The sequence below is a fragment of the Onychostoma macrolepis genome, chromosome 21 (assembly GCF_012432095.1).
Source record: "Onychostoma macrolepis isolate SWU-2019 chromosome 21, ASM1243209v1, whole genome shotgun sequence".
Taxonomy (NCBI): Eukaryota; Metazoa; Chordata; class Actinopteri; order Cypriniformes; family Cyprinidae; genus Onychostoma; species Onychostoma macrolepis.
The window spans coordinates 29048001-29073840 of NC_081175.1; the positions used below are offsets into that span (position 1 = coordinate 29048001).

The 25840-nt window shown below is 35.0% G+C and overlaps 2 protein-coding genes across 2 annotated transcripts; one reads left to right on the forward strand and one right to left on the reverse strand.

Annotated features, from left to right (window-relative positions):
- Window positions 1–147: 147 nt before the first annotated feature.
- Window positions 148–20440, forward strand: scarb2c (scavenger receptor class B, member 2c). The gene is made up of 12 exons (XM_058757411.1): window positions 148–382; window positions 1742–1899; window positions 6001–6145; window positions 6310–6498; window positions 7163–7254; window positions 7379–7498; window positions 8717–8895; window positions 8965–9083; window positions 13379–13452; window positions 15353–15404; window positions 16203–16355; window positions 18994–20440. The coding sequence occupies exons 1-12, from the start codon at window positions 263–265 to the stop codon at window positions 19030–19032; spliced, it is 1440 nt and encodes a 479-aa protein (XP_058613394.1). The 5' UTR covers window positions 148–262; the 3' UTR covers window positions 19033–20440.
- LOC131528314 (liver-expressed antimicrobial peptide 2) lies at window positions 20123–25460 on the reverse strand. Its single transcript, XM_058757412.1, has 3 exons — window positions 25164–25460; window positions 23318–23460; window positions 20123–21021 (listed from the first exon to the last, which is right to left on the reverse strand). Exons 1-3 carry the CDS (start codon window positions 25227–25229, stop codon window positions 20982–20984), a joined length of 249 nt encoding a protein of 82 aa, XP_058613395.1. The 5' UTR covers window positions 25230–25460; the 3' UTR covers window positions 20123–20981.
- Window positions 25461–25840: the final 380 nt, after the last annotated feature.

Here is a 25840-nt window from a genome sequence, read left to right on the forward strand (position 1 = left end):
AAATGATTATACTTTCCAGAGTACACATGTGTTCTAATAACACAAAACCCGCCGTGAGTTTTGAATGTGTTTCTATGGAGGATCGTCTCAGTGAGCCGTCGAGCGCCCCCTGCAGGAACGCTTTGCGTCTCGTGACAAACTCGATGTTTTATTTCTCTGTGTGTGCTGCTGGGTTGCTGACACATGTAAATACTCTTGAGTCCGGTTCAGCTGCTCTGTGTCTTTGTCCGTCCCCGTCAGGCCCGAGGCGAACCGGGTCATCATGCTCCGGTCCTGCTGTGTTTACGGCGCAGGGATCCTCTGCGTTCTGCTGTTAATCGCAGGGATTGCGATGGCTTTGACGCAAGTCTTTCAGAAGCTCATAAACAACACAATAAAGGAGGTCAGTGAGTATGAGTGCGTCTTCATATGTGTTTTTCATATCATATTTATGTTGTGTTCTTCATATTTATATGTAGTTTGTGTTGTGCTCAGAAAGTGAAATCTCATGTTGATTTGTAAAAAAAAAAAATGCAGCAGAGATATATAATATTTAATATTTTATCATATTATACCTTAGTACATTGTATACTATTATTAAATCTAACATTATTATTATTATCCTTACATAATTGTATGAACCCTTAATATACACCGTATTCATTTACCATGGTATTTACATTGTTTATGGAGTTGCCATGTTCAAAATATTTTTTTCTAGCATTAATTTGAAATTCCATTTTATACAGTTTAAAGATCACAATATATAATATTTTATAATATAATGTTATATATAATAATATATTATAATAATAATAATATTTTATATTTATAACAATATATGTAATATTATAGTATGTATTATAATGTAATGTATTTTATTAGAATAGCATAATATTATATAAATCATTATTATTATTATTATTATTATTATTATTAACTCAAGATAATATTACCATCATGATACCATGATTGTAATATTATGAAACAATAATATACACCGTATTCATTCACCATGTTATTTGCATTATGTTTATGTTCACAATAATTTTTAAAATTGTTTTCTAGCATTACTTTGAAATTTATTTCATACACTTTAGATTACAGATTAAATTATATGATGCTCTTTTGTTGGTTTTGATTGCTTCTGTCCTCATTTGTAAGTCGCTTTGGATAAAAGTGTCTGCTAAATGACTAAATGTAAATAATAATCAGACATATATGTAGTGTAGTTTGTATTATAATATGTCCTTTTGTAATATCACATCATAATATTAAATAAATCAAGCGTTATTATTAGTAGTAGTTTTAGTAGTATTTTCATTTTAGATTTTGTTTAGATTAAAGATTGTTTAAAAGAGTATTAAGCCGATTTATATATATATATATATATATATATATATATATATATATATATATATATATATATATATATATATATATATATATATACTAATATGATGCTATCAACTGATACTATGGTATTGAAGTAATATAATATTCATAAGCCATATGCTTCTTCAAGGAGAGCACTTACTTTATAATACCATGTCCAAAAAACACTTATTATTATTATTTTTTACTCTCATTTGCACAGATTTTTATACATTTACACGTTGAGTAGAATATGAAATATAAATATATGATATTATAAAGTTTATGTGTTTTTTAATGTGTTTCTCTTCCTAAATTGTTTTAGAAACCATGAGTTTGTAAAAAATAACTTTGGTTGTTTCTACCCACAATTCACTTTCTCTTACAGCAAGTAGTTCTGGAAAATGGAACGGAGGCGTTTTCGGTGTTTCAAAACCCGCCGCCGCCAGTTTACATGCAGTTTTACTTCTTTAATCTGACCAATCCTGCAGAGGTTCTGAATGGAGACAGACCTGCCGTCCTGCAGATCGGCCCGTACACGTACAGGTCAGTGATGGCACTCTTTCCTCTTGATGTGTGACGGACGGGAAGGAGATTCACATGACAGTGTTTTTGCTGAGGTTTTCTCTTGCACAAGCTCGCACAAGTTTCCCTTTATGACACATCAGATATTCTGTGTTCCTGAAAACCTTGTAACACTTCAGGGCTTCCGTATTTGTTTATCTCAAGCCACAAAGAAAACCCAAGCGACCACATAGTGATCTGTCAGAGACTTAAAACTTTCACACTTTGAGCTTTCAAAGTAGTCGCATTGACTGCTCCGTGTGTGTGTAGTGTGTGTGTGTGTGTGTGTGTGAGAGTTCACTACTGTATGTGGGATAGGATTAAATTCACACAAATTCCGAGTATGGGTCACTATATTTGGCCTCACTTCACTTTCACTTTCACTTTCACTTAAAACTGATTTGAACTTAAAACTGCTTCAGACTTCAAGCTTTTAACACTGCTGCAAATGTAAAACTGTTTTTAAAACTGCTTCAAACTTGAAGCTTGTAGAACTTAAAACTGCTCCATGACAATGTAATTTTCAGCTTTTAAACGGCTTCAAATTTAAAACTGCTTTTATAACCGCTTCAGACTAGGGGTGTCCCCGAATAGTCGACTATTCGATGCTTCGATTCGAGGAGCCTGATTCGACTCAATCTCACAGTCGAATATTCGCTGGGTGTTATTATTATCGTGCCATTTTGGCTATATTGGGGTGCTCAGTGTCTGATTTCACATCGAACTACCGGTTTCTCCCAATAAGTTATAATATACAGTCTATACTCACAACCGGCGCAACGTCATAGAATGTCTCTGAACAGGTTCACGCCCACTTTTGGGGGAAAACAAACCGCCATACAGCATCGGATCGAGGAAGTGAACTAACCTTACAACATGCCAAAGAGTTGTTGTGTGGTTGGGTGCACCAATAATGTTTGTAAAACCCAAATTTATCCCAGGCTACCTGCCATCATCATCCATATCTTGCTGTTATGGAAATATTATGAATTACGGATGATGCTATCGAAAGCTAAGCCAGGCTAGTTTTATGGCTGGACAGAAAAGTGCACTCAGTACTCTAAATATAAGGACATAATATATACATTTAAAGATGTTTACTTTCAAACGAAGTAAAATCATTCACTGGCTTACCTGCTGATTAGATTAGGTATGAGTAAATGTCCGGTAAGACACCTCTGGCCACTGGGTGGGGTTGTTACACCAATTTGACGCTGGGATAATGAGTTTTTAAGTTGACCAAATTAAGTTTGTGGATGTATCTTTCACGCTCTATGGCAGGCAGGGTGGACATATAATTACTTGACATGATTAATCCTAGTGATTACTTAAGTTATTCACGTCTGTCGGCTGTGTACGGACGTTGCTTTTTGCTGCTATTTTGTATTGAAGCCTATGGGAAGTCTAGTTTGTTTTCCCCCAAAAAGGGGCGGTAAAGAAATTGACAGTTAAGTTCCCGGATGTGCCGGTAGTCCGTATTATGATAATGCTGTAAATAAGAAGCTTTAAATAAATATTTTAACGTGCGTGAATAAATCCATAGCATTTTTTTTGGTTGTTAAAAAAAGGTGCGTTCATTCAAAACAGTTGCGTTCGATCCTTCGCTGGCTGTGCTTATTTAAATCTAGTGGGTCTATTGTGTCTCGTGCTGATTCTCTCCAGCCAATCAGTGATCAGCAGAGTTTACACGTCACGTTTTGGTAACGGTACGGCTCGCTTGGAACCTCGGCCGAGGTGGTACTAAAAAAAAGTACCAGGTACTGTACCCAGTGGAAAACCCCCCAAAAGTGAACCGTGCCGAACAGTACCATGCAGTGGAAAAGCGCCATTAGACCCGCCCTGAGTGAGCTGAGAGCTGTCGGCCGTTGTGCAGGGAAGACAAGAACGTCTCCGATTAAGTGATTGAAGTGTTTTGTTGTTGGATGTAATAATGAACATAGCAGTCGTCATTTACTCCTGACATCTGAGCCGCTGAAGACGCAGAGGATTAAAGCTACTTTCATTTTGAAGGGAATGCTATTAACCCCCGATCTTCCTAAATACGTCTATGTTTGCGCGAATCATTCGTGATCCAGCTTTATCTACAGAAGAAGGAGTATAAGGTTTTTATGAATCTTTGTAAATCGCCTTTCCTAATAACGTGCCAGTTAGCCAGTTTCACGGCTGAAGTTTACAATCTGCTCATCACTCCACGGAAGAGAGGGGCGGGGTCAGCAGAGCTCATTAGCATTTAAAGCCACATGGACTATAATGGCTTGATGAAAACAGAGCTGAAAATCACAAAACTGGTCTCTTTAGATCCAGTGCATCATGTCGAGTCGAATAATATGTCATGCCATTTTGGGCGTCGGCCATTTTGAATTATGTCCTAAAACGCTGTATTTTATGGATGCATTAGTGTATCATTACAAAACTCAGTATGCATCTTCGGCACCATGCCCTGATGGTACTCAAAAATTTGGGGGGCAGCGCCACCTCGTGGTCAAAAGTTATAATGAAATTTCGAAAAATGCTAATAACGTTTGCTTACATTAGTCTATTGTAATGAGACTGATGTTGCTAGATTCCTTGTATCATGCCGAGAACACCGATGCCAATTTTACCAATATTGGCTGAACTTTCTGTCCACCATTTTGATTCATGTTGAAAACCTACTTTTTTTAACTCCTCCTAGACCGATTTTCACCAAATTTGGCTCGGATCATCTTCAGACCAAGTTGGCAAACAGTTATGGATTTCGTGTTGATATACAAAACGGTTTTCGTTTAGCGCATCAACGAATTTGCTGGAAAGATGCCAAACTGCATATGAGGGCTGTATCTCTGCAAAGGTTTGACATATTTACACCAAACTTTGTATGCACCACTGTCACCTCACACTGACCATGCCACATCAATTTGGTAACACCACCACCTATTGGTCAAGAGTAATAAGCCATTCATTAACCTTTAATTATGACATTTCCAAAAATGCTAATAACTTTTGATTGCATTAACCTATTGTAATGAAACTGGTCTACAGCACCGTTACAAATTTTAGGCACAGTGCCAAAATGAGTCTGAGGCTATATCTTTGCAAAGCTTTGACATAATGACAACACACTTTGTGTGTGCCATTGTCACATCACACAGAACACACCAAAATGATTTTATTACAGCGCCACCTGTTGGTCAAAAGTGATAAGCCATTTAATCATATTACTAGAGATTGAATTTGATTTTTCAGCCGTTTCAAATACAATCATCCTAAAATTGCTTTTATTACTGATTATTGCATTTGGTCTGATGCTCCATGCCATGCTAAACTCCTAATTTTGCCACTGGAGTGCTTGGCCCCGTAATTTCTTCTTGCAGCTATATTTATTAATGTATTTTGAATGCAAAGGGCGTTTTTATTTTTTCAAACAATGAGTGTTTATTTGTTATGCATGTTATGTATGTTTATTAAAAACAAGTTTTGTAATAACCGATTGTTCTGGTCCGGACCTTTGACACTGATGAAAATGCATATTTGGACCTTTGAATGTAGACTTTGAGAACCCCTGATGAAGACTTTTCATTAAGACCCCAAAGAATCGTGTCAACTTGTGTAAAATGGGCATCCAATGACCCCTTTAACACTGCTTCAAACTTAAAACTGCTTTTAAATCTGCTTCAGACTTCAAGCTTTTAAAACTTGAAACTACTTCAAACTTCAAGCTTTAAAACTGAGAACTGCTTTCGAAGTTAAGGCGTTTAAAACTGCTTCAAAGCTTTTAAAATTGCTTCAATCTACAACTGCCTTTAAAACGGCTTTAAACATCAAGCTTTTAAAACTGCTTCAAACTTGAAAATGATTTTAAAACTACTTCAAACTTAAAGCTTTATCAAACTACTTTTTACAGCAGTTTTCTCTTGCACAAGTTTGACGACACAACAGATGCTTTGTGTTCATTTAAACCACATAACGCTTCAGATTTGAGTAATTATTTATCCTGAATCACATAACCTGTTGTTTTTTATTCATTTAGTAGACACTGTTTTAAAATTGCTCAGCTCCATGACAGTGTGTCAATAAGAGCCACATTTGCATTTCCTCTTTCAGGGAGTATCGCCCGAAGGAGGAAGTGAAATTTCTGGACAACGGAACCAGAGTGGAGGCTTTCAATCCGAAGACGTACGTGTTTCAGCCCAACATGTCACGCGGATCCGAGGACGACATCGTCCGAACGGTCGACATCCCTGTTGTGGTGAGATTGTGATCTCTAACCTACTAAAACCACAGAGAGATGAGAGCATGTCACGTGCTCAATGGGTGAATCTCGTGAAAGCATGTCACTTTTCACCCTAAAATCTAAATAAAAAATGTCCGAAGATTGGATAATGCACTGTGTATGTGTGTTTTTGACTTCAGACTGTGATGGAGAAATTCAAAGATACCTTCTCGGTCAAACGCATCATCTCTGACTTGATGATAGCAAATGGCATCGGCATATTCAGGACATTCAGAGTCGGTGACCTGCTGTGGGGTTACGAAGATCCACTGCTTAAAATAATCAAACACGTGGTTGAGATGGACGACCACTTCGGACTTTTCTATAAGGTTAGTGGCCGTGGTGTTTGCTGTCAATCATCACTGTTACTAGTACAAGTTTTATACCTCGAACACTAAATAATAAAGTTCAGTGTGTGTGTCATTGTGCAGTGTTTGTGCTTTAGACAAGAATGATTCAAATCATGTGTTTTGATTGAGGTTTGTGGCATCAGTCAGCAGCTCTCTCTTTGGCTGATTATTAGCTTCAGCTTCAGGAAAAAAATGTTTTTAATACTTATTCATCAAGGATGCATTAAATTGATTAAATGTGACAGTAAAGACATTTACAATGTTACAAAGGCTTTCTGTTTCAAATAAATGCTGTTCTTTTGAACTTTCTGTTCATCTGTGAATCCTGAAAAATAAAGTGTATTTGCACAAAAATATTCAACAGCACAGCTGTTTTCAACTGATAATAATCAGAAATGTTTCTTGAGCAGCAAATCAGCAAATTAGAATGATTTCTGAAAGAAACAAGATTTTAACGTTTACATAGAAAACAGCTATTATAAACTGTAATAATATTTCACAATTTTTACTGTGTTTTTGATCAAATGAAAGCAGCCTTGGTGAACAAAAAAGACTTCAATGTAACTGTACTTTGTACTATTTTTGTTTCTTAATTGTGTTTGTTTACATGTGTTTCATTCTCATGTCACTGACTGTGTTTCAGAAAAATGCCACCGATGACGGTGATTATATTTTCTTCACGGGGAAGCAGAATTATCAGGACTTTGCTCGTATAGACGAGTGGAATGGACAGAGGTAAAATCAGCAAAATCCGTCTCGTTTTATCTCTAGAAGATTCATGAATAAATTCAGAACGAGCTGCACAATCAGCATGTGCTCAGAGAAGAGTGAATTATGGATTATTTGTTCTGTTTGTCAGCACATTGAACTGGTGGAGTACAGAAGGGTGTAACAGGATCAACGGCACAGACGGAGCATCTTTCCATCCAGTCATCACAAAAACAGAGAAACTCTATATATTCTCCTCTGATCTGTGCAGGTGAGGATGCAGACCATTTAAACACACTGATCTGTGCTGCTAACGGATATTAATTTCACTCAAAAGTATGCTTAGGTGTGTTAAATTGATCAAAAGTGACCGTAAACGTATTTACAATGTTACAAAAGATTTCAATTTCAAATAAATGCTGATCTTTTGAACTTCTGATCTGTGAATGCGGAAAAATAAAATGTATCACAGTTTCCACAAAAATATTGTGCAGCAAAACAGTTTTCAACATTGATAATAATCAGAAAAGTTTGTTGAGCAGCAAATCAGCATATTATAATGATTTCTGAAGATCATGTGACACTGAAGACTGCAGTAATGATGCTGAAAATTCAGCTGCGCATCACAGAAATAAATTACAGTTCATCAGATATTCACATAGAATCAACTATTTTAAATTGTAATAATATTTTACGATTTTACTGTGTTTTTGAACATATAACTGCAGCCTTGTTGAGCAGAAGAGACTTCTTTCAGAAACATTAACAAATCTTGACGACCCCAAACTATTGAGCAGTACAGTATGTGATGATAATTAGAAAAATATTAATATATGATGTATGTATAATGTTAATATATAATTAATAAATGGTATTATGATGAATATCAACTATTTAAACAATATTTTAGCATATTCACATTCATTTGCCAAATCATGAATATAAGTATAAGCGTATTTTATTATTGCAATTTTTATTGTACATTAATAATGGTTTCTGAGTCACTGATTAAAGGTTTAGTTTATAAATGCTGTTGTTGATATTGGGTCTGAATGATTGAGCTGTTGCACTCGGTGCTTATATGTGACCAAGCATTTTTCCTAAAAGAGTGTTTTGTTTTTTTTATCAGGTCACATACTGCATGTGGGTCAAGCGTGTGTGATTCATCATCGCTACTCTCTGTGGTTGTTTAATTAGGTCAAAATCAGGCCTGCAAACAAGCAAAACTATTCAGCAGTTCACTGAAATGATTATCAAACATAAAAACATCAAACATAAAAGAAACAATTCTTCAGCCAGAACCATTTTACAGGGAAATTATAGTCACATAAACAAAGCTGTTAAATCTGAGAAGTAGGTCAAACTGGAAAAACAAATCTGCTTTTCAGATTTATTTCTTGTTTACTTAAACAAGAAAACAATCACAGTCCTAATTAAAGGCATCTTTCAGTGGTATCAGTGTGTGTTTAATGCATGTTTTTGTTGACAGGTCTATATATGCCCAGTACGAGTCTGACGTGAGCGTACGTGGGGTTCCCGGTTTCCGCTTTGTCCCACCCAGTGAGGTTTTCGCCAATCGTACTATTAACCCGGATAACGCAGGCTTCTGTGTGCCGGCTGGGAACTGTCTCGGCTCCGGCCTCCTCAACGTCAGCGTCTGCAAAGAAGGTCAGTGAGAGTCTGTTTGTCACCGTACAGATGTCGGGACGTCCCGCTAACGTGTGTGTCTCCTCTCAGGTGCGCCCATCATCATGTCCTCCCCTCATTTCTACCAGGCAGATGACAAATTCGTCCAGGATGTGTTCGGGATGAATCCCAACAAGGAGGAGCACGAGACGGTCATTGATGTCAACCCGGTAAGTCTGTATAAACCTGATGAAAAGGTCTGACGAATTGATCAGAAACTGACATTTTTTCTCCTCACTGAAAGCAAAATGCTGCATGAAGCTGCAAAATCACAGCCAGCAAGAATGTGTTTGATGTTTGTGCTTTATTCATGCATTTGCATGTTTCCAAGTAGAACATTTCCAACTCACTATTCAGAAAAGTGCAATATAATCACAGTCAAGTGATGCTTTATTGTGCAGAAATCCTCTCTGTAAGACATCATTTGAGCATGTCGGCACCCAGGATCAGGTTTATCCAACGTTTGCAGTGATAAAACAGTAAATGATCCTCTCGGTTGATAAACGTACACCTGCGGAACATGCATTTGTTTCATTGTGCATTATCTTCAAGCATCAGACAACAGTGAGAGATACAAGAACATCCCATGGTGGAGTGTGATTTTTAGACCAATGAGATTTAACTGTAGGTGGAGCTACAATCTAAAACAAGCAAAGATAATGTCTCATCGTCTGTCACTCGTTGCGGTTGCAGGTTCAGATGATAACAAAAATGAACATGGAAGTGGAAATATATATATATATATATATATATATATATATATATATATATATTAGTGATTGGCACACTTTCCATCAATTATATCGCCATATGATCCATACGCTATCATAAAATATTTTTCTGAATTTTTCATTCAACATGTATATTAAAAAACATAGATGCCTTTATATTTTAGAAGTACCCAAGTATAGTGTGCATATAATGAGTATAGTGTGTATATAATGAGCATAGTGTGCATGTAATGAGTATAACAATGAGTATAGTGTATATGAGTATAGTGTGCATATGAGTATAGCATGTATAGAATTAATATAGAGTGTAGCATTTATATATAGAGTATTGTGTGTATGTGTGTGTGTGTGTGTGTGTGTGTGCATAATGAGTGTAGCTTGTATGTACTGTATAGTGTATATAATGAGTATAGTGTGTATCTGTGTGTATATGAGTATAGTGTGCATAAAATGAGTATACAAGTAAATGAGTATAGTGTATATGAGTATAGTGTGTGTATATAATGGTTATAGTGTACATATAATGAGTATAGTGTGTATATAATGAGCATAGTGTGCATGTAATGAGTATAAACAGAGTATAGTGTATATGAGTATAGTGTGCATATGAGTATAGCATGTATAGAATGAATATAGTGTGTGTGTGTGTGTGTGTGTGTGTGTGTGTGTGTGTGTGCATAATGAGTGTAGCTTGTATGTATTGTATAGTGTGTATCTGTTTGTATATGAGTATAGTGTGCATATAATGAGTATACATGTTAATAATGGGTATAGTGTATGTGAGTATAGTGTGCATGTGAGTATAGCATGTATATAATGAATATAGTGTGCATACAATGAGTATACATGTAAATAATGAGTATAGTGTATATAAGTATAGTGTGTGTATATAATGGTTATAGTGTACATATGATGAGTATAATGTCCATATAATAAGTATGCCGGTAGTATGTATATAATAAGTATAGCATGTATATAATTAATATAGTGTGTGTATATAATCAGTATGTAGTGTAAATAATGTATATACTGCAGTATGTGTTTATCTGCACTGCCATAAGAGGGCGTCATCACACCACACTCAGGCTTCAGTTCTACAATTCTAATGAGACACAGATTCAGTTTCTTTCTAAACCACACGTTTCTGATTGATAGCAATTCTACAGATCCAGAGCGAATGAATGAATGACAGCATCTGTATTTCATTATTTACTGACAGAATAAACACACATTTTACGCTTGTGTCTGAGTCACTCTGATAAAGCAGGTGATGTTAGGATGATGTTATCTGATTTCCCAGGTAGTCCAGACGCGGCCCACTTCCCGGCAGGTAGTTAATAATTAAACCGGAGGTGGTTTTGGTTATTTTGTGTGTCATGGGAGTTTGTTTAGTTTACAGTCAGAGTTTCTACAAACCTTTTGTACAAACGACTTCAGACATTCAATAAAATGTAATTATTGGAGTGCTAGATTGTTCCAGGAGCATGTTAAATAACTGCACGTGTGTTTGAGAAGTGCTTTACTGCAGGTTTGGGATCTCCACGGATCAGCAGGATAAAGTGTACTGTGGGTGTGTTTTATGGTGTTTGTATAGGTTCAGTTGGAACAGATTCAGGTGCTCCTTCTACCCTATAAAACTGTGCTACAGTAACCGTATCAGATACCACCATGTACCATGGGACTGAATGATTATATATATATATATATATATATATTAGTGCTGGGCAACGATTAATCTAGATTAATCTCATCCAAAATAAAAGTTTTTGTTTATATAATATATCTGTGTGTACTGTGAATATTTATTATGTGTATATAAAGACACACACATACAGTATATATTTTGAAAATATTTACATGTATATATTTATATTAATATAATTTATATGATATATAAATATATTTAATATATAAACATAACACATTTTTCTTAAATATATACATACATGGGTGTGTATTCATATATACATAATAAATATACACAATACACACACATATTATGTACACAAAACTTTTATTTTGGATGAGATTAATCTAGATTAATCGTTGCCCAGCACTAATATGTATATATATATATATATATATATATATATATACTGTTATTTTATTTTACTGAAGGATAGAGGTTAGAGTCAGGCTTTTGTTGTGTGCACATGACGGGAATCTCTTCTGTTGCTGGGAATGTGTGTGTCGCTTTACGAAATGTTTTGTCATGTCAGTTCCCATCATGCCTTTGACACACAGTACATAGGCAAATTTCCACCTTTTGTGGGTGAAATGTTTTTGCGTTTGAGCGTTAAATGGGTTGCATATGTGCTGTAAGACACACACACACACACACACACATCTGGATTCATTCTTAGATAAGCAGATGTGTTTGAGTGTATGTTAACATATTTTTCACATCCTGAAACAGCTGATGATCAGAATCCAACCAGGAAATATCTATTCTGTAAAAGCCAGTCTAACAAGAGTTTTTGGGTTTTGTTTACCTAAAGTTCACTTTAGATAAAAATAAATTCTATTTACTTTCTTGCTTCTCGTCTTGAGTGATTCATCAGTTTATGATACTGTAAAGAAAACACGTCGTCAAGTCCCTCTGAGAGATTAAGTTAATATTTCGATCATTTAACTACACAGACGCATTTCACAGTTCTTTAATGTAAGTTAATGGCCACATGACATGCAGGTAAATAAATAAAATATATATATATTTTTTTTTAGTAAGTCTTTTATTTTGTTTTAAATATTTAGCTATTTGTTTATTTAAATTTTACACTTTTATGATTTTATAAATTTTTAGTTTGTGTTTTATTTTAAGATAATTTGTGATCATTTTATACTATTGATAGCACTTGTTTTTAACACGCGCACACACACACACACACACACACACACGCACAAACAACTCTCCATATCATCCAAAATGTTTGAAAACCCCTGATTTGACTGGTACTTAATAGTGTAGTTATAGTTTGTATAAGAGTATAGTGTGCATTTAAGAAGTAAAGTGTGCATATGATGAGTATTATGGGCATATAAGGAGTATAGAGTGCATATAGTGTGCATTTAAGGAGTATAATGTGCATATAATGAGTATAGCGTGTGTATATAACAAGTATAATGTGCATATAAGGAGTATAGTGTGCATATAATGATAGTGTGCATAACATACAAAACTACCAAATTTTGCTATAAATTTGATCGCAACATATAATCATTGCTGTTAATAGTGTTCACCGTCTGTTTGATTACACATCATTAACTAACTGCTTGATTTTTACTGTACATTTCTGAAATGAAATGCGCTATACAAAAAAAAAAGAGTATGGTGTGCATATAAGGAGTATAGTGTGTGCATATAATGAGTATAATGTACATATATAATTAGTATAGTGTGTGTATATAATGTTTATAAAGTGCATATAGAGTTTATGTAAAGAGTGTGCATATGAGTATATTAATACATTTTTGTTATTATTTTAAAATTCTTTATTTGTTTAACATTTTAATTTTATTTAGTATTTGTTTATATATGTTTTTATTTAAAATGTATTCATTTTAATTTTACACTTATAATTTATTATTAGCTTTTCATCATCTCACAAACCCCCAGGCCAGGGATTTGTAAGAAGCCAGTACTGAGTAATATTAACCAATAGTCCGATTTATTTGTGGTTTTTGCAGTGTTTTAGTGAATCTGAAGTTGATTTTGTGTGTGTTTGTGTTCTCAGCTCACTGGAATGTTGCTTCGGGGTGCGAAGCGTGTTCAGGTGAACGTCTACCTGCATCAGATCCAGGGGTTCAGGTGAGGAGGAGTCTCTCAGGTGACCCGAGTTAGTTTAGCATGGACCGCTAACATTTCCTTCAAAAAAATAGAGAAATCTAGAAACAAAGTGTCTACACACACCTGAGACATACAAATGAATCCAAGATCAATTTTGTTAGATCTTTTTCCACCTTTAATACAATATTAAAGAAAAAAATATTGTTTTATATTTTATGTTTCTATATTATATTTTTCAATAAAAAAAATGTTTTGCTTGTTTGTTTGTTACATGAATTGTGTTGGTTTCAATATTGCATTACAGGTGGAAAAATATCTGACATGGTTTAAATTTTTTATTTCTCCAAAACCTGTTATTTTTATAGTCACTATACAGTATGTACATAGTGTGGTGTCATTCATTTGCATGTTTATAGTTTAATATAGTACAGTTTGAACACCGGTTTTAGCATTTGTGTTTTTCTGTTGACTTACCAGAAATGTCATATCACCTTCTTTAACTTATTAACTAATTAACTTAACTAATTAGTTTTGATGCATTTAATTTGATTGACACTCTTTCACTGTCAAATGCCGAAAGTCTGATGCTATTAATGTAAAATTGACCGCAGATGGATTATTTTAATCTGTAACTCAGAACGACTTTGAGTGAGTAAGGTAAGGTGTGTCTGGAGACCCACTGTTGGGCTGCATGAGCTCATTACATAAGCCTCTCCTGAACCATGACCTGAAGTAGGTCAGTCCAGCTGTAATGATTGACAGCTGCGTGTTTGAGTTATTTTAGGACGTGAAGCGAGTGGATCGGTTTCCGAGTCTGTTTGGGGGTCAGGTGGTCCAATGACGGACTGAAGACCCGACGCTACCGAACGTCCCACTTGAGCTGACAGCTTGTTGGCTTGGTTTTGAAATGCAATCTATCTGAGAGCGCAGATAAATCATGCTCATGAGTGTGTGAACGGAAAACATCTCTCCTCGCCTAGAATTATCAGTGTGACAGACCGGCGTGAGCTGCCTTCCCACAGTCACATTCATCTGATAGCGTGCATCTGAGAGGCTTTTTCTTGAAGAGGTCTGTGTGTGTGTTGATCATCATCCTGTTCAAAAGTTTACACCCCCCAGCTCTTAATGCATTGTGTTGCCTTCTTGAGCATCAGTAAATGTTTTCACCTATATAATAGTTATGTACGAGTCCCCCGGTTGTTCTCCATGTGAAAAGATGGATCTCAAAATCATACAGTCACTGTTGGAAAGGGATCAAATGTGCAGAAAATGTTGGAAAACCAAAGAATGTGTATACATTTTTTTTTTCAAAATTCAAACCTCTGTTGATGAGCCTAAATCCATGGGTGTTGGGTAATATAATAAATTATATTATAATTTTAGTTAATATTTAGTTAATATTTCTTTCTGGTTTCACTTTATGTTTAGTTAAAGTTTTAGTAATTTTTTTTTTTTTTTAAGTTTTTTATATATCGTTTTTATTTATTTTTATTTGTTTCAGTTTTAGTTATTTTAGTACTCATACCCCCGTTTTCACAGACAAGGCTTAAGCCTAGTCCCAGACTAAAACGTAAGTCTGAGCTGTTTCAACTGAAAGAAACTTGCACTGACTGATCTTTAAATATACCAGTGCTTTTGTTTTGTCTTAAGATGCACCCCAGTAATGTTTTTTAATAAGGCATGCTTATAAAAGTTACTTAAATGTCCTAATTGAACTATGGCCTAATCCTGGCTTAGTCTAAGCCCTGTCTGTGAAACCGGAACTTAGTACTTAAGCTTAATGAAAATTGCTGGGGTTTTTTCAGATATTTTTTTTTATTTCAAGTAACAAAAATATTTTTTAGTTTTACTTTTCTATAATAAGCCTGCTCAAAACATCTTCACGTACCATCAAAATCATATTTTCTTTTTTGTTTTGCAGTCAAACTGGGAAGATCCAGACACTGGTGTTTCCAGTGATGTACCTTAATGAGGTAAATGTTTAGAAAATTATCATCTGTATTTTTCTGCAAGGCTTTTATAGCATGTCAAGTTTGTGTACGTGTCAAAACATGTGTTCCTGACAAGTTCAAATAATTACACTCAAATAGTTGCAATGTCAAGGTCATGGGTTCGATTACCAGAAAAATGAACCGAAAAACTTCACTTTCACTTTTTTCACTCTCACATAAAGCCACATATACCATACAGCAAAACTCAACTGCTGGATTGTTTATATATTGTCACAAAATTCAACTCTGTTATCATCCAGATCTAATTTGCTAAATGCAACTGTAAGGCATGAAGATATTAAGATGTTATAAACATGAATATCATGATTTTCTGTGAAGCTGCAGTCCAGACGGATCAAGTGCTTCTGTCTTGGCCTTTTCATCACGTGTGTTTTTGTTGCTTTGTTGAGATGCAAAATCAGGTGATAGGTGCAACAGATAAAGTGTCCAAACATGATGCAAAATTTATATTAACCTTTGAACGACACAAGGCATGAAAGAGTAAATGAGACAGAAAGAGATGTGGTTGCATCATCTTGACTCATGTTTAAAAATAAAGAGATAAACCAGTCTCAGCATTTGATGATTTTTTTTTTTTCTGGATAAAAGTGCACTAAATGAAAAAGATCATAGTTCTGTCGAATGAGATCTTAACTCTAAAGCAGTTATTTTGAGTTCACATTATCAGACAGAACAACAAAGGGCCTGAGCAGGAAATATGACAGTGTTTTTCTTCATTTCTGTCTCTTGTCTTCTAAACGCTTCCATCCTGTTTTCCAGAGCGTCCTTATTGACGAGGAATCTGCCAAGAAGCTGTACGCGGTTGTCAACGAGGCTAACGTGATCATCAACATCCCCTTCATAGTGATCAGTGTAGGCATCTTACTGGGCGTCATCTTCATCGTGTTCATGTGCCGACAGCAGACGCCACCGGTGAGGCTCTCACATTACTTCCTTCACTAAAAGTATTAAAAAACATTTTTGTTAATTGAAATAAAGCTGCAATAAAATATATAGGAAGAATCACGCGACAAGGAGAGCTCAAATAAATACCCCGGAGGGTGGATTTATTCAATATGAAGTGAGGTGCGATAGGTGCAAGATGGCTGGAGGCTGTGGTGCGGTGCTCTCGGTGCGGGATTCGTGATGAGCTCGCTGATGAGCTTCAGGTGCGACCGGCCCAGCCCTGATGAGGCGGTGCAGGTGTTCCGCCTTTGTCTCCAGGGCAACGCTGATGAGAGTTCGGGATACTCGTCACAATATATATATATATATATATATATATATATAAGGAAAAGAAAAATTAAATTAAATTAAATTAAATTTAAAAATGTAAAAGAAATTCATTAAAATTAAATTAAATTAAATTTTAAATGTTCTTCTTCTCTGCACTTCTCCACTTCACTAGCTTGTCTCATAAACCTGGAATCGGATATTACAAGTATTGTTGACTCTTTGATGAATTGCTTTGTTCCCCTTTTGCAAGTCACTTTAGGTAAAAGTGTCTGCTAAATGCATAAATGTAAATAAAATATAAATATTAGATGAAGAACCTAATCCAAATGAACATTTGAAATGTTGCCTTGACAACTAACTGAAATAAGTACTAAATAAGTAAAATAAGTACTAAAATTACGAACTAAAAAAATAAAAAATAAACAAAAACTGAAAAAATAAATGTAAAAATGTTTATAAAGTGACAAAAGCAAATAAAAAACATACTAAAAATTAAAACGAAAACTAATTTAAAATAATTTTTTCTTCTCTGCATTTCTCCTATACTTTAGCTTGCTTCCTAATCTAGTTGTCTAATAAACATAAAAGTGCCCTCTAAATGCATAAATGTATATGTAAATTTACATTTTGATATAAATTTAAGTCATACTAATAAAACTAATAAACTAATAAAATAAGTCAACTAATAAAACTAAAACCATATATATATATATATATGTGTGTGTGTGTGTGTGTGTGTATGTATGTGTATAAATATATATATATATATATATATATATATATACAGTGAGGAAAATAAGTATTTGAACACCCTGCTATTTTGCAAGTTCTCCCACTTAGAAATCATGGAGGGTCTGAAATTGTCATCGTGGGTGCATGTCCACTGTGAGAGACATAATCTAAAAAAAATCCAGAAATCACAATGTATGATTTTTAACTATTTATTTGTATGATACAGCTGCAAATAAGTATTTGAACACCTGTCTATCAGCTAGAATTCTGACCCTCAAAGACCTGTTAGTCTGCCTTTAAAATGTCCACCTCCACTCCATTTATTATCCTAAATTAGATGCACCTGTTTGAGGTCGTTAGCTGCATAAAGACACCTGTCCACCCCATACAATCAGTAAGAATCCAACTACTAACATGGCCAAGACCAAAGAGCTGTCCAAAGACACTAGAGACAAAATTGTACACCTCCACAAGGCTGGAAAGGGCTACGGGAAATTGCCAAGCAGCTTGGTGAAAAAGGTCCACTGTTGGAGCAATCATTAGAAAATGGAAGAAGCTAAACATGACTGTCAATCTCCCTCGGACTGGGGCTCCATGCAAGATCTCACCTCGTGGGGTCTCAATGATCCTAAGAAAGGTGAGAAATCAGCCCAGAACTACACGGGAGGAGCTGGTCAATGACCTGAAAAGAGCTGGGACCACCGTTTCCAAGGTTACTGTTGGTAATACACTAAGGCGTCATGGTTTGAAATCATGCATGGCACGGAAGGTTCCCCTGCTTAAACCAGCACATGTCCAGGCCCGACTTAAGTTTGCCAATGACCATTTGGATGATCCAGAGGAGTCATGGGAGAAAGTCATGTGGTCAGATGAGACCAAAATAGAACTTTTTGGTCATAATTCCACTAAACGTGTTTGGAGGAAGAAGAATGATGAGTACCATCCCAAGAACACCATCCCTACTGTGAAGCATGGGGTGGTAGCATCATCTTTGGGGTGTTTTTCTGCACATGGGACAGGCGACTGCACTGTATTAAGGAGAGGATGACCGGGGCCATGTATTGCGAGATTTGTGATTTGTCATTGTGATTTCTGGATTTTTTTTTTTAGATTATGTCTCTCACAGTGGACATGCACCTACGATGACAATTTCAGACCCCTCCATGATTTCTAAGTGGGAGAACATGCAAAATAGCAGGGTGTTCAAATACTTATTTTCCTCACTGTGTACACACACCAAAGATTAAAAATTAAAATAAAAGTAAAAATATGAAAATAAAAGCTACTTCAAAATATTAAATAACTATAATACTATATAAATAATACTAAAATAGCACTGGTCACTAGGGCAAAAAAAAAGTTTTTAGATTTCCAATGCTTCATAATCAGCTCTAATTCATCATACATGTGAAATGCACAAGAAACTCAAGTCACGCTTTATTGTAATAGAATTTATTTTAGCATTAAAATAAGTTAACCGAGTGATTTTTTTCCAATACAACACATTCTGTGATTGCATTTCTCCATAAAGGTCACATGCAGTGCTGCTTGTAACTTCATTTGCTGTATTTTAATGTCTTTCAAACTGTTTTTTTTCTCCCAGAGCACCGAGGCCGAGCGTCAGCCCCTGATTTCATCGTAAACTCCCCAGACGTCATGATGAACCGACATGCATTTAGACATTGAACTTGATTTCATTTTCACACGGTCAGAGTCGGTTCAAGGAGCATGATGCAGCAGACGAGTCAAAGTGCAAAGTTTGCCTCAGGTCACCTGACCTCGGATCCAGGTGTTTCAAACGTGTTTTTAATGCATTTAATGCTTCAGACGATTGATTGAGTATCACAGAACCAAATAGCGCAGGCGTGTCCAAATCAGCCAATGAGTTTCATGTCCTAAACTGAATTATACATCAGAAAACACTAATAGAGTGACAGCAGACGTGATGCAACACGTTACACATCAGTGCTCGAGATATTGATGTCACCTGTACACATCACAAAGATATTAATGCACTTATGCAATTGCATTGAGCTCATCTGACAAATAAACTGACAGCGGTGCCAATTCATGCTTATTTCAGGACTAATGTAAGTTTTAGTCTGCTTCATGTGAATCGTACAGTCAATAATGTGCCAGATGCATTTTAAAATCACTAAATCCTTTTTTATAACGACCAAATAACTTGGTTTGGTGCCATGATGTATTTGCGCTTGTTTTCTCGTCTGCCATACAAGCGATTTTCTTTTCTTTAGATGCAAACCAAGATTTTCATGGTACATTGGCTCAATAATTTTTATAGAGTCAGTTAATAACACTTTTACAATATTTCTGAAAGAAATTTACCATAATCACTAATTTAAACTCTTTGCAACTCTACAATTTCTTGAATAACCAGACACAACCTTGTTTTCAGTGTTCAGTAAATGCAGTATAACGTGTTTCATCAGTATTACCACAGCACTGGGAAGATTTGTTTTCCTGAATATATTTAATGTTCGTTTTCATGCACTGATCGGTTTAGTTTTTTTTTGTTTGTTTGTTTGTATAATAAACCTCATGTCCTGCATGGTTCATTTCATGTTTTATTCTTGTAGGTGTTTGGTGGCAGTTCATGGCTGGTTTGGTGTTTTTGAGGTCTGAAAAGGGAAGATTTGAGGGTTGCTAATTTTGTTTCAGTGAAGTTCACAATATCACTACAGTATGTGATGCCTGTGGGTTTGATCTGAAACTGTGGTCTGATTTCAGTTTCACTTTTCCCAGGGTGGAAATCTCATGATTATGATTGTGAAATGATAATATGAAATGTTTATGAATTAAGACCCAGTGATGATGTTAGCTGAAAACAGACTGTTTTAGGTTTAAAAAAGGAATGTTCATGATTTATTCCATTTTTAAAATTCATTTTTTTATGCATTTATTTCATCATGTGAGCATTTTTAGTTTTTGTTTTCCTTAAAAAAATATTGCACTATCAATGTAACAAAAATACCGAGACAAACAATAAAACATTTTAACAAAAAAATAATAAAATAAAGCATGTTACACCATCTCACTTTATGTGTCTGATATTTACAAAATAAATACGTCCTGATTCTTCTGGAAGCTGCAGCTGATAATGAAATAGATTGGCTACAGATTATTTTGCCATGCGTGTTTGTATTTTATCAGATCAAACATCTCGGCCTCATTGAATCTGAATCAGAAACTATAGATGCAAAGTTAATATTTTACACATCATCAAGATCTGTACAACTATAAAACATCGATGATGAAACTGGAGTTCTTGTAGACGTGTTCCTGAGAGGTTTCTGAGGAGGTGAATGTGTCAAGAACAGGCCGGGTCATATTTCAGCCCAAAATCAAATAAATTAAAACAGTTCTGATTTTGGAGGTTAATATGACCTGGACATTTCTTGATGGGATTCACCTGAATACAGTCTTGAGATTGATGTAGATAAAGTCTTCTGCTGTCTTTAGATGTTCTGTCAGATTGATGTAGGTCATGATGTTTGAGAAATCAAGGGATGCACAATTTTAGCCATTTTGTTTTCCATCATTTGATTTGGTGCCATCATCATTATTCCTCAGTCAAGCCTGTTGAGCTTTATTGAAGGAGCACGTGTGTTTCCTGAAAGTGAGGAAAAGTAGGTATGTTATTTTTGAAGCACTCGCATAAAAAATATACCACTCATAAAAATAGGAAATATAAAATGTGTGAAAACATTTCCCGCTTGTTCTGGAGCGTAGCATAAATCTGAATTGCTGTGGAGTTGCTGATTCACGTAGCGGTCAATGTTTTCTGTGATAAAACTCTTTATCTGTTTACAGCTTAAGGTTCAGGTTTCTGTGTGAAAGTCTTTTTGTGATTAGAGTTGTCAATCATATAGAGATATTCTGCGATAAATTCGCATTTCTTAGCACGTTGCAATGGACCTTTTTCATATTTCCGGGTTTCTCAGCAGCGGAAGTCTTCATAGTTGGGTTAACTTGAAGAGCGGTGAATGGGAGAGTACCACAAATATATTTTTTGCACTCCCATTTGCTCAAATAGCAATAGAAAAACTCCACGATAGTGTTTCATGGCTTTCAATAAAAGGGAAAAAACTGAGAGAGACTGATAACAGCAGTCAGAAGAGAGAACGATGTCAAATTTACCGTCCCTCCCATAGAGGCTGCATTAGAAACACTCGCATTAGCATAAACTAGTTTTTTTGTAATTTTATGCAAGATAATACAATACAAAGAATAGTGTTATAAATGTACATACATTTTAAAAAAAATACAAATATGAAAAACTTTCGAGGATTTATGATGCTGATGACCGTTAAACGCGTCATCACAGTCTTGTGAAAAGAGTCCATGTAAATCTTTTACGTGTTATTCAAAACGTTTTTTCGCGGTAAATTAGTGTTTCTTAGAGCGCCAAAATGAAGCGAATCGCGTGTTTGAATAATCAAATGATTCTGCTTAATCGCACCGTTTTATGTCTATACAAACATACAGCCATATTTCGCGATAAATTCGCATTTCTCAGAGCGCTAAAAAAAAAAAAATGAATCGATCGCGTGTTCGAATCAGTTTCAAATGTGATTCGGTTCTGATCGAACCACTTAGCGAGTCACAATATGTTATTTATAGCATTGCTTTACGGTAAATTCGTGTTTCCCGGAGCGTCAAAATGAAGCGAATTTGAATTATCAAATGCAATCCAGCTTTGAATCACAATGTATATGGTTTTTATGTCGAAACAATTGATCTAGTCATAGCGATATTTCTCGATAAATTTTCGTTTCTCATAGCGAGAAAAAATCCCTTGTGAGACACTTTACAAACTTGAGAAAACGAAGCGAATGGCGTGTTTCAATTGAATCACTTTCAAATAGGATTCGTTTTTGAATTGCTGGCGTTTCCCTGCTAAACAATAGAAGCCCAATAGAAACGATTACATAAATTGCAATGGTTTCCATTAAAATACCATTATAAAAACCATTATAAAAATTCCTCTTTGTAGTGTGTTTTGGGCATTTTTCCAACAGGATTTAACATCCCACCAATAGAATCCATCACATACCAGTAGACACCATTATCCATTAAAACCAATACAATTCCCATTATAACCATTAAAACCATTACATTTTCTATTGTGTTTTGGGCAGGGTTCTATTGGTTTTTTTCAGCAGGGTCAGGATGTTCGTTTTATGTCTACCCCCATTTTAAAGGATAACATAGCCTATTTTATCGCAATGAATTATTTATCAGCTTGGTTTGAATGGATATTCACATCTTCTTGCAGGAAGTGACATCATTCATTTATTGGCGGGAAAACATCCAAGTTTGCTATATTTGTAAGTATCAATTGATTTGATGAATGCTGTCATGTGTTGTGGTGTTAGTTGGTTTGTGGCCTTAATCCTGTTTGATCATTTGGTTACACTTTACAATAATCTCTCATTTCCTAACTTTATAGTTAATTCTAACATGGGCTAATGAGCAATATAGGCCTGCATAGGAATTTTTTTTTTTTTATATATAATTTAAATGTATATAGGCTACTTTTTAAAATATATACATAAAATGTATATAATATTTAAAAAAAAAAACTAATTTAGTTAAAATACAATTGTTCATGTTCACAGTGTGTTAACTAATGCTAACAAACTAAAATGTATTAGTAAATGGTAAAATTAACTTTAAGATTAATCATCTAAAAACTGTAGAAGTAGGCTATATTCATCGTCAGTTCTAGTTGACTATAGTGAAGAATTCGAAATTTTTCATGGAAATTATTTAAGCTGTTTGATTGATGCTAGAAAATATTTAAGCAGTTTTTCCATTTTCTGCCCCTGAACGTAAAAAGTCAGGATTCGAACTCGGGACGCCCAGAGCTCAGCGGCAGGACTGAGGTGTTCGGTGCTGTTCTTCACCTGCAGTAGTTGGTTCCGCACTCATAATGATCTCTGCATCCAGAACCCACGGGTTTCAGAGTGTTCCATCGCCAGAGTAACGAGCGCTTGGCCCGGTGGATCAGTCCGGTCGCCCAGTCAGTCTCTATGGGTGCCGTCTGGACCTGCAGACAGAGAGAGAGACAGTGTGTGTTAGACTCAAATGTTCAGCTTGTAATTTTTTTTCATATCCCATCATTTTTTTACTTTTTTTTTTCTTTTTCAAAATTGTTAGTTTGCGTCTCAGAGTTAATTTTTTTTTTTTTATAAAAAAAATTTAGGTAATTGTAAATTTGTATCTCACAATTCTGAATTTTTTATTGCAATTGCAAGTTTACATCTCACAATTCAGACATTTCTTCTCACAGTATCTTGCAATTCTGACCTTTTCCCCAAAATTGAGAGAGAAAAAAAATCAGAATTGGGAGAAATAAACTGAATTGTGAAAAAAATTCAGAATTGTGAGATGGGGAAAAAAAAATAATTAATAAAAAAAAAAAAAAAAAAAATCGCAATTACTTTTTCATTTTATTCCATGGCAGAAATGGGCTTCCATACTGAGATGATATGCAAATGTTTAATAAGTAATCTTCACTGCAATTTGGAGAGGAAATTATGTCCCATATGTACAAATTTAGACTCTCAAGCCGCTAAATTTAGAAAGCTGTCAAGGTCGGTCAAACCCCAAACATTTGCTCTGGGAGTGACATTGTGCAACTCCAAACAATGATTTACAGAAGTGTTACAGTACATGTGCAAACAAAAGCAGCAGGCAGAATAAAACAAGCGCTTCAGTCCATCACGCAGCATCGCCTTACAATCGCAGGAAAATGATGATATGAGAGCACTGTTATTCCAGCTGGAGGAAGCATTTCACATGCACATTACCAGATGATCCTGTTTTAGGATCGAGTGACACATGCAGCTGACTCCAGATCAGCTGATAGTGTGTTTTATGACTGAGACTGATATCACTGATATGCAGATCTTTCATCTTTTTTATTGGCTTATTTGTGGTATATGAGAGTAAACCCATATGGCAGCAAAAAAATATTTTCCAAAATATTATTAAATATATTTTCTAAAGTATGTTTCATAATTTATTTACCAATATATTTTTTGGCCATTTTCTTTAATATTTTTGAAATATAATAATATATATAAAAAACAAAAAACATTTAAAAATATATTTTTGTCTCATATTATATTTCAATTTAAGAAAATACATTCACATACAGTATGTCACATTTTAACATGATTTAATTTAATCAGATAAAGAAGCTAAAGATCATATATACAGTATATATAAAATATTATTATTATTATTAATGTTTTGTCTTTCTACTTCAAAATTTCATGTTTAATTCAAAGTGTTACTTGCCGATTCTTTGTAAAATTTACAATAATTTTCTAGCATCAATCAAGTTTTATTTAATTATTTAATTAGATCATCAGTGCAATTCAAAGTGATTTCCAGGCAAGAAAAAGTGATTGACACAAACGGCTTGAAATAACAAATAAGATCAAAATAATTTAGAAGCAACATTTAAAAAAAAAATCGTTAAAGTATAAAAAAGAAAATCAATATTAAATACAACAAAACTGAATATGAATTATGATTAAAGTTAATTCAAAACAAGTCCTAAAATAAAAGTCCTAAAACTTTCTTTGTCTTTGTAAGGAAGCAAGACTAAATAGAGATTTTCTGTATTTTCTGCACTTCCACCGGAGGACTGAGTGAAAATGGTTTCTGCTCCAGTTTCTCCTGTGTGTCAGTGAGTTGTTTGGTCTCTGATGGTGTCAGATTGGTGATTGTGAGATGATGTACCTGTAAGGCCAGCAGCAGAGACAGCAGAGCGGTCAGGACGAGCAGACGCTGGGTCACGGGCATCATCTTTAGGCTTTAGCTGAACGTCTATCAGTGAGACAGAGCCGGAGCTGGACGCGCTTTATATGAGGCTGATAAGACTATCAGAGATCAATGATCAGCAGAAATGAGGACGAGTCCACGTCTGCGAGGGTAATGAGACCTTTATCAAACCCACTGCTAATGAGCTGGAGGACCAGAGCTTCACGTTAGACACCTCGATCGCCCTCATATTCTGTCTTGTGTTCGTGTTTGTCTGCTCAAAGTCCAAGCTGAGTAGTCCCCAATCATATAATGTTGGAATAAAAGTGCAATAAATGTGAGTTCTCAGAATGTTATGAACACATTCTACCAGATACGTCAATAGAACATTTGTTCAAAGTTTATCTGGTCTTTAATAACATTCTTAAAACCTTATTTATACATCACTTACGGAATGTCTTCTGAAACATTTTAGCTGGACGTTCTTGTAACATTTTTAAATGTCACTGTTTGTTAGTTTCCAGGGATTCAGAGAATATTCAAAAGTAACATTCCCCTAATGATAAAATGTAACATTCTCTTAAAGGGCCAGTTCACTCAAAAATAACAATTCTGTCATCATTTACTTCACTCTTACGTTTTTCCAAAACTGAATA

Bases quoted from the DNA above. Each gene is read 5' to 3' on its own strand.
- scarb2c (XM_058757411.1), top strand. From the start codon at position 263: ATGCTCCGGTCCTGCTGTGTTTACGGCGCAGGGATCCTCTGCGTTCTG. The intron at 383-1,741 runs GTCAGTGAGTAT...TTTCTCTTACAG, and splicing joins TAAACAACACAATAAAGGAG to CAAGTAGTTCTGGAAAATGG. The intron at 9,084-13,378 runs GTAAGTCTGTAT...TTGTGTTCTCAG, and splicing joins CGGTCATTGATGTCAACCCG to CTCACTGGAATGTTGCTTCG.
- LOC131528314 (XM_058757412.1), bottom strand. From the start codon at position 25,229: ATGATGCCCGTGACCCAGCGTCTGCTCGTCCTGACCGCTCTGCTGTCT. The intron at 23,461-25,163 runs GTACATCATCTC...CTCTGTCTGCAG, and splicing joins CTCTGCTGCTGGCCTTACAG to GTCCAGACGGCACCCATAGA. The intron at 21,022-23,317 runs GTGAAGAACAGC...CCTCACTTTCAG, and splicing joins TGCGGAACCAACTACTGCAG to GAAACACACGTGCTCCTTCA.